Consider the following 15,100-nt stretch of genomic DNA (forward strand, 5'->3'; position numbering starts at 1 on the left):
AGACTACCAATATGCTTTTCCCTTTATCCATCCTCGAGTCAAATGTCTTGTTGCTGAATCGTGCTGTTGCACCTCCTTTCGAATTTGCCAAATTTAAATCCTTACCCCGAGGGGACATCAATTGGAATGCCTGGGTTGATAGGCTAAAAAATTTTGATGGGAACACATGGCGAAAACAAGGTCTTTACCAATTTATCCAGATGTCCACCATTTATCGTACCTTTAATCTCGATCTCATCGAGGGTGCTGTTAGGCTGTTGCAACATCCTGTAACTCCTTTATGCTCCCTTGTGGCCCTACGTCTATAACTCTACAGGATGTTTTGCAACTTACAGGCCTTCCACTTATAGGAAATGAGTTCGCCAGCTTGGTGGATACTTAAGATTTACCTCGGCTCCCTGAACAGTACTGGAATCCTTCCTCCTATTCTCAAGTTGTTAAGTCTTGGTGCGCTCCTAAAAGGACTTCCCCAACCAGTGAGGAGCGTATATCCTTCATGTGGGTATTGATCTGTAAGTATCTCTTTTGTCCCTCCTCTGGTAAGCCTACCGTGGAGTATCTGGCCCTTGCTAGATCCTTGAGCGTCGGACATGTTCACGACCTTGGTGTGATGTTCTTGGGGTCACTATATCGATGGCTGAATGTTGCAGTGAATGACGTACCCCTGTCTAAACTTAATGGTGCCTTGTGGATTCTTCAAGTGTGGTTATTTTCCTACTTCCCTGAACTGGTGTCTCCTCGAGGATGCCCCACCAAACAGCTGCCGTGGAAGGACCTTATGTAATGTCAGAGTGACTTAGCTGTTGCAGATACTCTTTTTTTCCTTCGGTCTTTGCCCTTTGATCGACCAGTCCGTTGTACACTTCGCTTCACTATTCGGGTTGAGGACCACCCATGGATCGAACATATGGCCGCAGTGAGGGGAACTGACACAAGATCCATCGTTGAGGTGGTTCGAGTCACCATTCTTCATCCAAGGTTCCTATTGTGCGACGGAACATCCCCTCGTGATCAAAGCACTCACTCCTTTGAGTTCTACAATCCTGCACCGTATCCCTCTCAGTTAGGTTTATGCCCAAGTCTCCCTTCGAATACATTATACCTGCCTCACCCCATAAGCAACATGATGAGAATGGAAATCTCTCAGAAAAGATTCACCTCACTATCTCTCATTGAGTTGTCCGAACAGGCCAAACTCTTCAAGAACCCTATTACCGAACGCCCCATCATGGTAGCTGACGGTTATTCTGACTAGTGGCTAGTAAGGTACGCGTCCCTTGTTCCCACGGTGCTAAAAATTTCTGGTACGTGCGTTCAACTTGCTACTTTTGTTATGGTCTATTTTTATCACTGTCTAAACTTTGTTGTGTCCCTCATTGCAGTTACTCAAGGCGTTCGAAGAGTGCTAGATTTGTCGGCTGCCCGGAACAGCAAGAAAGGTAAAGAGCCACAGGCGGTCTCTACCAAAATGCACACCTCAGACCGAGGAGAGAAGAAATCCGCGGTTGAAGCATCGAGGAGGCGAACCCGGTCCGCCACTAAACCACTCTCTGGGACATCTAAATCTGCACAAAAAATGTCTGTCGGTGCCATAACCGTGGAGGGTGACGGTTCTTCTTCTAATACCAGGAGCTCTCCTTCAGTTGATCCAGAGACCGAATCAGATGATTATCTTTGCTCGGTTATTCCGCTGTCCCCTCGCAAGTGCTTGAAGTTCTCGCTATAGAGAGCCATACCGTGGATGAAAGCCCTTTAGTAGTACCTTCCGACCTCCAGATAAACATAACTTCATCCGTTTCGTTTTGTTTTAGTTTGCAACTCATTCCTAATATTGCGGGACTTAACAACAAGGCAAGTCATGGTTTCTTCGGTCGACGAGGATTTGGGTTTCGACTTCAGCTTTTTAGACTCAGGGCCATCTCCTACGATTTCCTCCTCCAATATTCCTTCTGGCGTGGAATTCGCCACAGCTAAGGCTTCGCTGCGGCATTTTCTAAATATGAGTCTAGATGTCTTAGGAGCTATGGAGAAAAACACCATTCTGTCTGCTATGTCCATCTTACAAAGTAGCCCTGATTTTTCCCCATCTCCCCTGCACGATGTACTAACTACTTTGCCGACCATATTTTCAGCTTTTCAGGACTTCACTTCCACTTGTTCAGAAACTTTGGTTCAAGTGAGAAACTTCAAGGATAAAAAAGCGAAGTTAGATAGGATACTCTCTGAAAGACAAGTCACCCTGTCCACTCTACACCAAAAGAATGCGGAGTTTGACGCCAAGGAAGAACTGGTGAAAAATTTAGAGGCGGAGCTTGTCCAACACAAAACTGATATAGTAACTCTTCTTCATGACAGCGAGGTTCTGAAGACTTCCTCTGACAGGCTCAAGGCTGACATTCAAAGCTTGGGTGAAGACTTAGTGAATCAAAAAGCATGCTTATCAACAATGGGAGGACACATTAAGAACAGCTGAGCGGACTCGGATAGAGTGCCTGTCTAAATGGGAAGAATTGCGTCAACTTGATCATTCTTGATACTCCGTCTCATCTTTATGGCGATCTCAGTTTATGTTTGGCATTTTTTGAGAACTTTATGGAACACTAATGTAGTGATTTCTTCACATGTTACACTTGTTTGCCATAATTTGGCTTGTTCTTTTTGTTTCGTGAATGTTGATGAATGACTAGAAACTCAACTTTGCTGTTGGAATATAATGTTGTTTGGATATCTATTGCTTGGGGTTTGTTTTAGGTATTCACATTTTTGGCATACTACATTTACAAGGGAAACTCTGCCAAATTTTTTCTAAAAAGTGAACATCTCATAACGACGCAAACCAACGCAAATCAACACATATTCCCAATGAACGGCAAAACCACATTTTTTCAAATAAAGCTCAACGAAGTTTCAAGACCTGCAGTAAATGAACTTCGCTTTGTCACCGATTTGGCCAACTAACACAACAAGCACTTGACCTAAATTAACTACAGCGAACTCCATGAGCCAGTATTTTTATTTCTTTACAAATGCTTCAACATTATTTACAAATAAGTTCAACAAGGAATGGCTTAAAATCCTATTCCTCTCATTTCCAACGGAACTTCTTACAAATTAATATGACAGATTCAAACAAAGTGGCCATTTAGCCTGCTCTGTACTAAACTCCTTTGCATCCAGCTTCATGAACCGTTTATGTCTGATACCCCCACCCAACTACTGGGGTAGTAATGCTTCAAGTACTTCCTGTTGATGCACCTCCTGTGTGGTTCCCCATCCAGACTAGCCAACCAATATATGCATTTCCATCTAAAACTCGATGGACTTTGAATGGCCCTTCCCAGTTGGGCGACCATTTGCCGAATTTCCCTGTCTTTGGACCCGAGGGGTAAAATCACCTTCCAAACAACGTCCCCCTCCTCAAATACTTTCTTGTTCACACGTTTATTGTAACTTCTGGCCACCTTGGATTTCTGAAGCACCAAAGCATTATACGTTTGCATCCTCAGCTCATCCAAATCCTCAAGCTCAATGATCATAGCTTCCGTGTAGAGCTCTGGCTCCAATTCATTTTGCTTCATCACCCTCAAGGAATGGATCACTACTTCCATGGGTAAAACTACATCGTGTCCATAAGTCAAGGTGAAAGGGCTTAGACCAGTATCACTTCTCTTTGATGTTCGATAAGCCCACAAATTTTCCGATTGCAGCCGGTGCCCATCTCGGGAGTTATCCTCCATCATCTTTTTCAACATCTTGATTAATACTTGGTTTGAAGCTTCAGAATGACCGTTGGATTGGGGATAATGAGGTGAAGAATTAATCAACTGGATTCCATATTCCTCAGCAAATTCCTTCATTTCTGATCCCACGAACAAAGTTCCCTGTTCGGTTGTGATCGATTGCGGGATTCCAAATCTATGAATAATATGTTCTTTCACAAATAGAATAACATCTTTCTGCTCTACCTTTTTCATGGGGAGAGCCTCAACCCACTTGGTGAAGAAATCGGTTGCCACAATTATAAAGGAGTGTCATTTAGACGAGGGGGGATAAATTTTACCTATCAAATCCATGGCCCACCCCTGAAATGGCCACGGATTTATGACATCGTGCATTTCATCGACTGGTATCCTCTGAATATTGCCGTGTTTTTGACACTGTTGACAACCCCTCGAATATCTTATACAGTCCTTTAGAATCGATGGCTAGTAATGGCCATGTCTGCGGATTAACCATCTCATTTTGACCCCCGACTGGTGTGCTCCACATATCCCTTCATGTACCTGCTGCATGACTCTCATGGCCTCTGGGAAACCTAAACACCGCAACAATAAACCATTGTCCCCTTTCCTGTACAGTTCATCTCCCATCAAGACATAACATAGAATTCTCATTTTCAAACAATAATGCAACTTCTGCTCAGGATTCCTCAATGCACCTTTTATTTCATCCCTCCAATCCCTAGCGAGGTCAACATCAATGTCAAAGGTATCCACTTGTATTCCTCTTTGATGAATAGAAGGATGATTTCTTTTTTGTATCAACAAGAGTTTGTGGGTGAGCTCGGGCGACATCTTTAAGCCAGAAGCAATTTGAGCCAATTCATCGGCTTCCTAATTGTCTTGCCTTGGCACATGTTGGAACGTCACATCTTCAAGATCATCAAGGAGTTGTGAAGCAGTAGTAAATTAAGGGGGCTAATGCCAAACTCGAACACTTATATTCCCCTGACACCTGCTCGAGAACTAACTGGGAATCCCCGATAATCAGCACATCTTTAGCGCCCAAATCTCGTAAAATTTCCAAGCCATCACTAGCGCTTCGTATTCAGCCTGATTATTGGTGCATGGAAAGTCTAGATTGAATGACAACGCTGTCTTAACTCCTGTTGGAGATGTTATCATGACTCCAACCCCTGATGCTCTCTCTGTGCTGGAACCATCAAACTTCAAAATCCAGGGCTCACTAACACAGAATACTGGGATGTCTCCCGGCACATTCCCTGCCACATCAACCATAGGATGGTCTACTATAAAATCAGCAATGGCTTGGCCTTTCACCGATTTTTGGGGGCAATAAATCAAGGTGAATTCGACTAATGCCAGCGACCATTTGCCAATCCTTCCAGTCATGATAGGCCAATGAAGAATGTATTTGACAAGATCCGTCTGTGAAATCACATAAAATCTTGAATGAATCAGATAATGTCTCAATTTAGTACATAAATAATATAACGCCAAACACAATTTTTCTATGGCTGAGTATCTAACCTCCACCTCAGTAAGTGATCGGCTCAAATAATAAACAGCCTGCTCATGATTCTCTTGGTTGTTTTGTGCCAAACGATATCCAATAGAATCATGAGCGGCTGATATATACAGTTTGAGGGGAAAACCACGCCTTGGGGGCATCAAAACAGGAGGTTTACACAAATATTCTTTTATTTTATCGAAAGCTTCTTGGTGACATTTTTCCCACTTAAATTCTTCAGAATCTTTCAACTTTAATAATAAAGAAAACTCTCGAGTTTTACCTTCCAGGTTTGAAATGAATCTTCTTAAATAATTTACCTGACCGAGGAATCTTTGCAGCTCCTTCTTAGTCTTTAGTGGCATTGCTGCCTAGCTTTAGCCTTATTTTTGTCCACCTCTACTCCCCGCTGGTGAACCAAAAAACCAAGGAAATTCCTCCTGTACACCGAAAGCACATTTCAAAGGATTCAGCTTCAAGTTGTGTTGTCTCATCCTTATAAAACTCGTCCTGAGATGGCCAAGGTGATCTGATGTTTTTTTTATTTCACAACAATGTCATCGATATAAACCTCCAAGCAATGGCCGATTATGTCATGGAAAATGGTATTCATGGCCCTTTGGTAAGTTGCTCCCGCATTTTTTAATCCAAATGGCATGACAAGCCATTCGAACGTGCCGATCGCCCCAGGGCATCTAAAAGCTGTCTTGGATACATTTTCCTCTACTATTTTTATTTGGTTGTACCCTGAAAATCCGTCCATGAATGACATCAACTCGTTTCTTGCCACATTGACGGACATGATCCGTAGAGAGCAGGCCAGGATCCGTAGAGAGCAGGCCAGTGATTTACAGTTTACAGAGATGAGAGCTAGAGCAGAGGAGAGAGGTAATTCAGAGTTTGGGATGAATGGAGATGGTTAGGTGACATTCAGAGGCCGTATTTGTATTCCTGCTGGTGATGATATTCGACGAGACGTCTTGACAGAGGCACATACCGCGCCATACTCAATATATCCAGGTAGCACCAAGATGTATTAGGATCTTCGTAGGCTCTATTGGTGGCAAGGTATGAAGAAAGATATTGCCATGTTTATTTCTCAGTGCCTAACTTGTCAGTAGGTGAAGATCGAGCACCAGAGACCTGCTGGGACATTGTCGTCATTGACGATTCCTCAATGGAAATGGGAGCACATTACGATGGACTTCGTGACTGGTCTTCCAAGGACACAGAAAGGTTTTAACTCTATTTAGGTTATTGTTGATCGGTTGACCAAGTCGGCGCATTTTCTTCCAGTAAAGATGACGTACTCCATGAACCAGTATGCCGAAGAGTAATTAGCAGAGATTGTTAGACTTCATGGTATTCCTGTGTCGATCGTGTCTGATCGTGACCCTAGATTTACTTCAGAGTTTTGGAAGAGTTTGCACAGAGCTATGGGTTCACGGTTAGCGTTCAGTACAGCATATCATCCCCAGAGTGACGGTCAATCAGAGAGAGTTATTCAGATTCTAGAGGATATGCTCAAGGCTTGTACTATCGATTATCCTGGTAGCTGCGATTCCAAATTGCCTCTTGTTGAGTTCACGTACAATAATAGCTACCAAGCGATGATTGACATGGCACCGTATGAAGCACTTTATGGCAGGAAGTGTAGATCGCCCTTGTATTGAGATGAGATTGGTGAGAGGAAGATGTTGGGTCCAGAGTTGGTCCAACAGGCAGCTGATGTTGTTGCTGTTATTCAAGAGAGAATGAAGACAACGCAGTCGAGACAGAAGAGTTATGTTGATGTGCGTCGTAGACCGTTGCAGTTTGAGGTTGGCGATCATGTGTTCTTGAAGATAGCACCTCTCAAAGGTGTGATGCGGTTTGGCAAGAAGGGAAAGTTGAGTCCGAGATTTATTGGTCCATTTGAGATTTTGGATAGAGTTGGTGATCGAGCTTACAGGTTAGCCCTACCGACAGTTCTTGACAGAGTTCACAATGTTTTTCATGTATCAATGCTCAGGAAGTATATTGCCAATCCTTCCCATGTTCTTCGCCACGAGCCATTGGATTTGACGCCGAATTTGACTTACCAAGAGATTCCGGTCCAGATTATGGATCGCAAAGTTAAAGTGTTGTGAAACAAAGAGATCGGCATTGTTAAAGTCCTTTGGAGGAATCATTTGATCGAAGAGGCCACGTGGGAACCAGAGGACGAGATGAAAGAGAAGTATCCTGAGTTGTTTGCGCAGTGACGTCAATTTCGAGGACGAAATTCTCTTAAGGATGGGAGATTGTAATAGCCAAGCCTGGTGAACGGTACGGTCTAAGATTTCGTACGATTATAGGCTATTTAGTTGAGTTTTTATAGTGTGATGTTAAGAGTTGTGATTATGGGTCATAGTATTGTTATTAGTTGTATTGTATCAGCGTTTCGATTCGAGCTTTTGTTGCGTAGAGTTGGTTGTTGGATGTAGAGGGGACCGCACCCGTGGTCAAGGTAGGCACCGCACCCGCGGTCTCATGCTCCAGAAATTTGGTTGTTTTCCCATAGCCTCAGCGCACCCGCGGTGCTGTGTGTAGTGCACCTGTGGTGTATTGGCCGAAGCAAGAGCGCTCCCGCGGTCCGTTTTGCAGCGCACCCGCGGTCGACGTTTTCTGATTTTTGGTTGGAATGCCGAAGGCATAGCGCACCCGCGGTGCTTGTTGGAGCGCACCCGCGGTGCATAAATAGTGAAAGCGTGTTTTCGGATTTTAGTAATATAATTGGAAGAGTTGGGTTACTTTTCCTCATTCCTTTCCCCTCATTCTCTATTTTTCTCTCCTTAGAGCTAGGGTTCTTACATTTCCTTCATTTTGTGCCTTTGATTCAAGCTCCTAGTTGGATTATTGTAGTGAGAGCAAGGTTCTCTTGGATTCTAAGATCTAAGGTAAGCATTTTTGTATAGTTATTCTTTGGTTTTGGTGTGAGAGATGTTATGGGTTTGTTGATGGTGTTGGTTTTATGGATTAATTGATATGGGTTTATGATTATTGAGTTGTTGATGGTACAATTTTTGGTTTATTTTTGTAGGAATTCAACCAAGGTTTAGAACCAAGTGTTCCAAGTGGTTGTAAGTGGAATTTCATTCGTTGTGCTCACATGATATTATATGTATGATGTTTCAATGATTTTAAAGTGTTATTCCCTTCATTTTATTCATGATTATGTATTGATACACTTGTTATATATATTGGAGGCATTTTATGTCTCAATTGTGAAAAAGGGAATACAAGAGAATCGAGTCTTCAAAGTGTTTGTTAAAATGCCAAAGAGAGATTTCAAATGATTTATGGATTGATAAATACATAGTCAGATATTGCATGCAATTAGTTGATCAACGACCATAGGCTTATATCCCTCAGAGTTATCGATTTATATCGATGAGATATAGGTAAGAGACAGAGATACTATATAGATGTCAATCCATACCAAAGAAAAGAGAAATACCATCGTTATTATTATTCATGCTATGATATTCATATTTCAGAGTTGATGGTATTTAATGTTTTCAAAGTCATGATTTTCAGAGTATGCTATGTATCCATTGCTATGTAAGAGTTCCACTTGCTGAGTTTTATACTCATTTCAGTTATTTCATGTGATGCAGATAAGAGCGACGGGCCGGGACGTTGATTGTGGGCCGGAGTCATATGCATACTAAAGATGGAAGGAAGAAGATATTTTGATGGCATTTTAGACATGATCATAAAAATGATATTTTGTATTTTGGTTTTATCATTTCATTGATCATGTATTTACATTTGTTTGTAAAGATTTTTATGTCAAGAATTTTTTACCCTTCCTTCTTCAAGAAGATTTTAATTTCCGCTGCTCTTTTATTAAAACGGGTCAGAGGTGTCACAGGTAGAATATTCACAGCTGACCCATTATCTGTCAATACTCTAGACAAAGGCTTACCATTAACATGTGCTACAATATAGAGTGGTTTGATATGTTTAGTCATCTCACTGGTAGGTCGCTTCATCAACACTCTTTTCTCTTCATCCACAAGAACACCAACGCTTTCATTCAAAGTATCAATCTGAATGGATTATGTGCCACTTTGATTTCCAGTGAATACATCGGGTTCAAACACCCTTTTGCGTTTGAATTCCTCTGGCAACATTAAAGAGCCGGTGGTACACTCAAACGAAATCAGAATCTGCCCCACTTTGAAAGTAGCCCTCTTGACTGGTTCACTGTATTCCTCAGATAACGAGTCATCATCTTCTTCCTCATTAACTTCAATAGCCTTCCTCCCAAATTATTTCTTCTCTTTGAATGACTCCCCCATCCCAGACCTGCGTTCAACAGTTTTTTCTCTCAACAAACGTCGTTTTTGGGTCCTAGAAAGAGGTTTTGAGAACTTTGGATGTTCTACCCGCTTCCATACACCATTAGGGATTGTTCTGGGAGGAACAATAAAACGTGGTTTACTTTCATATCTTCTATCAGTGCTTAGAGGTGCTGGCCTCTGGATTATCTTCTGGACCAACTGTGGGTCATTTCTTCTCTCGCCATTCACCGACCAAGAATGTGAGCTCCTTCTGAGGTATTGTTTCTCCGGCCTTTTCGACATGGATTCCCTGTTATACCTCATATTCCTCCTGGTATAATGCAAGTCGCCCCCACTGTAATAGCTGTCTCTTCCATGAGCAGCTTCTGTCTTCTTCTCTTTGGCCTCAAATATCATTTTTCGAGGCACCCAACACTTCTTTATGGTAAGTCTTGGTTTAATGGACATGTCTCCACTCCCATTCCTTCTCCTCTCGTTGATCAAGAAACGTAATTTGGTGTTGTTCACATTCACATTGGCCACCGGGGGAAAGGGATCTTCATCAACTATCATTGTTTCTTTCTTCTCTGGAAATTTCAGGATCCCCTTGTTAATTCTTTCCTGCAATACATTCTTGAAAGCCCAACAAACATTAGTATTATGATTGAAGGAATTGTGATACTTACAATAATCTCTTCCTTTCAATTTCTCCCTAGTGGGCAGCTTGTGATCTGAGGGGAATGTTATAAACTTCTCGCTCACTAAGTGATCGAAAATTTCCTCCGTCTTCGATGCATCGAAAGTATATGGTGTTTGCACTGGAGGAATATTTTTCTTGGAAACCTCTTCAATTTTGTGTTTTAAGAAAGGGACAATACGTGATCCGGAATTTGCTACTTCTGCCAATGCAACTTCCTCCACTTCCTGGAAATAAGAGCCCACTGTAGACTTTCTTTTATGACTCTCCTCTCGTAACAATTCTTCATACTCTGATACCTTGGCAGCAAGTTCATAAAAATCGCGGAATTCCATCCCTTGAAATTTCTTTCTAAGCTCGAAATCGAGTCCTCGTTGTGCCATCTTCACATATTCTTATTCGGGGAGGAAAACTCGGCATCTGCTTCTCACCTTCTTGAATTAACAAATGAAATCATTAGCGGATTCCTCTGGTTTTTGGACCACCCTTGAAAATTACGCTATACTAATCTCAGGCATTGTTCTGAAGAATTGTGTATGTAACTGACGCTCTATATCATGCCAAGTCATAATAGAGTTCCGAGACAATGCTGCATACCACGTGAAAGCAGTGCTGGTAGGGAATTGGGGAACAAACGTAGCTTGTAATTAGAAAAGTTTTCCAAATTTTCTAATTCCCCACATTGAATCGTATACCTGGCCACATGTTCCACGCTAGATTGACCATATTCCCCGGAATATAACGTGAAGTCTGGAATACGGTATCCTCTTGGATAAGGGTTGTCACGATCCACAATATCAGGGTATGGTTTATGAAATTCTGGTCGGTTGATTGGCCTCACTCCTAGGGCCATACAACTCTTTAATAACATCACGTACCATCTCAAAATTCAACAATTAAGTTTGTCGTAACTGGTGAGGAGAATAGACTGCCCCCCGAGTGTTATTCCCCGAACCTGGCACTGAATATCCACGCATTCCTCAATCACCATACATCTCTGGATGTAAGTTAGGAGAGGTTACGGAGAATATATTTCCAGCATCTGTTTACTGTTACTGCAATTTTGGTATTTCAACCCCAACTCCTCTTCTTTTTTGTGTGGAGAAGAATATCTTCCTTGGCAGATTCAGGAATCAGTGTTTTCCCCAAGCGACGATTTTCACCTGCTTGAGAAACCCCTGATCCTTGGCCTCGATCTTTCAGCAATATGACGTCAGTTTCTTGAAGTTTATCATTCTCTGGTGTAACAACCTCCTCTTTTGCAGACTTCCTCCACTCCTTCACTTTTGCCACAAATTCCATCATAACAGTAGCGAAAGTTTGGGTCATTTCTCTGAGATCACTGTGGATATTTTTCTCCATGGCCAACATAAAGTTCAGTGAAGACCCATCAACACCAGAAAATGAAATTCCTTTCTTCACAGCCTCCTCTTCAAACTGGTGTACGATTCTCTCAACAGTCCTTCCATCTGCATCAGTTTCCTGAAAATCTCCTTGTGAGCGATGACTTTTCCCCTGTGATGGGGGAATTCCTTCACTCTTCTCAATACGCTTTCGAGGCATTGGTCCCACCGGGCGTGCCAACTTATTTATCACAAAATTTGCGGGCGTGCCAGGCACGTGTTCGTGCCGAATTTGTGAAATAATCTGAATTTTAATCAGACGTTGCGAATCTCGATTCGATTGTTTGTTGTAATTCCCTCGAAATGGCTCCAAAAATAAGAACGTGAAATGAGGAATATAATGAAATTAAAGGAGGAATTCATAAACAACATCAATATTTATTATGCCGTTAAAAATTCTAACAAAGATTTCACATGAGACTTGGATGGACATTGCTAAAATATATAGAAGCGCTTGCTGGAAATGGCAATAAACAACAGAGCAAATAAGAGAAATTTTTGCAGAAAAGTTGATGTGGATTTTTTGTGTTGATTTGTCGAGAGCCTTTTCTGATTCCCTTTCCTTTTCTTTTGACACACTCTGCCCATCAGTTTCTCCTTCCCACGATCCTCCACCGTGGGTAATGGTCGTAACTGGCAGCAACGTTCCTTTACTGGGCCAACTGCAACTTTCCTTGGGCTTCATCTATTGGGCTGTGGCTTGGGCTTCATGCATTTTGGCTAATTAAATTGCTCCCAGCCAAGTTGGGTCTTTGTTTAGTTGATTTGGGCTAAACAATATGAAATGATAAAAAAGAAAATGTTGAGGTTTAAGTTATGCATGTCATGAAAATGTTATTTTTATGTAAAAGTATTTTACTGTTGCTTGTAGTTTTATACGTATTATTTGTTATCAAGATTATGGTGTGTTGAGTATTTAGACTCACTAGGGGTGATGGATGCATACGATTATGTTGTTAATGTTACTGGAGGTCTTGATGGTTGACCTAACTGAACTGGAGGTACACATGACTCGAGGACCAGCACTTATACTTTTCCGAATTTATGTTAAAAGATTTTTACGGCTTTTTAATTATGATTTGAGAGGTTTAGAATGAGCTACAATTTTCAAATTTATTGCTTTTTAGGTTTGGTAAAATGTTTGACGATTTGACTATTTCCTTTGATACTAGTTGGTTGTTTTTTTTTTAAATGGTGCAAAAATATTTTTATATATTTGCGAGTGTTCGGCCGATCCTTAGAGATTTAAAATAAATAAATAAATAAAATTTTCTAGCACTTTTTAAAGCAAAACGAATAGCAGGCGTTTCATCGCTGATGGGATCAGCTCGAGATATCGAGACCTCCATCGGGCTACAAAAGGCTCTGTTGTTTCATGTTCAGCTGCACGATGGAACCAAGAAACCTCTGGGGCAGCGTAGAGAGGAGCTGCAGAGTGGCCTTGGAAAGTCTCCTTGATGCAACTTCTGTGGGACCCGAACTTAATTCAATTCTTAATTACTTTTTGGGAATAGTTAATCAATTAAAATAAACAGGGTCTATTTTTTTTTTTTAAATACGACAGTATGCAGCATATGAAATAAGTCTTATCCCATTTACAAGATCACTATTCAGATCTAAGTACAAGTCCTGTACGACAATAAATCATAATAATTACTGTTTCTTCACTACCCTCAGGTGATATAACAGATATATTCCTAAGTCCAGATTTCCACGCTAACTGTCTTTTCTTATCCTCTTCTTGACCCTGATCCAGCCCCACCTGTTGTCATGTACACATACAAGACAAGACAACAGCCGGATAACTCCGGTGAGAATAAATCCCAGTATAAACAATGTAAACATGCAATTATATAAAAACATATATAAAAGCATAAATAAAATATCATTAACATGTAGCAAATAAACAGAAATGAATGATATAAACACTGTAAATCAACATGTCGTATCAGACTCGACTAAACCGACGCGTCGTCTCAGACTCCTCGACTCCATTTTAATCTAGGGATTCCGGTGTCTGGATATTGATAATTATATCGAATCTCAGTCGATAGGAATGAATCAACCCCTAAACGGCATCGATACAATTCATATATCCAGTGTCTGGACGAATCAGCCACAAAATTGACGAATCAGCCAAGGAATCGACGAATCAGCCAGTGATTAGACGAATCAGGCAATAGCTAGGCGAATCAGCCGATAGCTAGGCGAATCAGTCTATGACTCCATACATACATTGTCTATGAATCTTTAGACCACACACATCAATATCATTAATTGCAAATATCACCGCAATAATCTAAGGCATGTGATTTAGGGAGACTCGAGTCAAACCTCACTCGAGTTGTGCAATCCCAACTCGACATTAATTTACACCTTTCGTTTTGTTACTTTGACTATGTCGAAGTCTCTGATTCAAAGCCTATCAATATCAATCTGGCAATGACAATATCAAGGAGTATACTATCAATACCCGTTGAAATCAATACTGGACACAATCAGAATCCAATCAAATTCCATTTCAACGGCATAATGACATAATCTCAATATATCCAGCCATATCATATCAATCAGATATCAATTCCAACATCTCATAATCGATACCAATTCAATTCTGATATCAATTCTTAATCAACTCAACTCTAAAAATCATAACAATTTCATATGGTATCTGTTCCTCAATCCTGTTTCAATTATACGATGTCTAACATGCCAAGAACATCATATATGAATAATATCAGATTCTGACAATACCATAATTTCAAAACATATCAAAACGTAGCAAAACTTACGTCCAGTTGTAGCCTACGTCGATAGGAACACAGTACCGTAATCGGATTCAAAATCGGACGGACAGATTTCTCACAAAAGGCGTAAAGATTTTTCACTCTTTCTCTGAAGCTTTCTTCACGATTCTTTCCTTTTTTCCACGACTGAAGACTCATGTATATATACATACATACACGCACATGAAAAAGGACGAGTGGCTCCATGTGCATACTGCACGTCTCGCGCATATGCGCGACCACCTTCCGCGCATATGCGCGAGACATTCTGTCTCGGCGCGTTCCAAGCACGGCAGCTCGCGCATATGCGCGACTCATCCCCACGCATATGCGCGAGGTCCTCTGGACTTCGCTTGCATAGCTCGCACATATGCGCGCACCTCCTTCGCGCATATATGCGAGGTCCTCTGCCCAACTCGCGCACATGCGCGCATCAATGCCGCGCATTTGCGCGAGGGCTACTGTTCCTCGCACATTTCATGTATATTTAGTCGTCTTTCCCGGTCCACTCCTTTCCGTCTATAATCACATCAATTATCAATAATCATCTCAGATTACAATAAGCAAAATCTCGGGCATTACAACTTCTGAGGCGATATGCGTTAGGTTCACCAGGAAAGAGAGAGTATCATGAGGGATCGGTAATGAAAGCCAAAA

The 15,100-nt window shown here is 41.5% G+C and overlaps 2 protein-coding genes across 2 annotated transcripts; both read right to left on the minus strand.

Annotated features, from left to right (window-relative positions):
• Positions 1-3,179: 3,179 nt before the first annotated feature.
• LOC140835895 (uncharacterized) lies at positions 3,180-3,974 on the minus strand. The gene has a single exon (XM_073201306.1). It carries the CDS (start codon positions 3,972-3,974, stop codon positions 3,180-3,182), a length of 795 nt encoding a protein of 264 aa, XP_073057407.1.
• A 231-nt stretch (positions 3,975-4,205) lies between these two features.
• LOC140835896 (uncharacterized) lies at positions 4,206-4,574 on the minus strand. Its single transcript, XM_073201307.1, has one exon. It carries the CDS (start codon positions 4,572-4,574, stop codon positions 4,206-4,208), a length of 369 nt encoding a protein of 122 aa, XP_073057408.1.
• Positions 4,575-15,100: the final 10,526 nt, after the last annotated feature.

This window comes from Primulina eburnea, chromosome 7, assembly GCF_022965805.1.
Source record: "Primulina eburnea isolate SZY01 chromosome 7, ASM2296580v1, whole genome shotgun sequence".
Lineage (NCBI taxonomy): Eukaryota > Viridiplantae > Streptophyta > Magnoliopsida > Lamiales > Gesneriaceae > Primulina > Primulina eburnea.

Excerpts from the sequence above, each read along its gene's own strand:
- LOC140835895 (XM_073201306.1), bottom strand. The coding sequence starts at position 3,974 with ATGAAAAAGGTAGAGCAGAAAGATGTTATTCTATTTGTGAAAGAACAT.
- LOC140835896 (XM_073201307.1), bottom strand. The coding sequence starts at position 4,574 with ATGTCGCCCGAGCTCACCCACAAACTCTTGTTGATACAAAAAAGAAAT.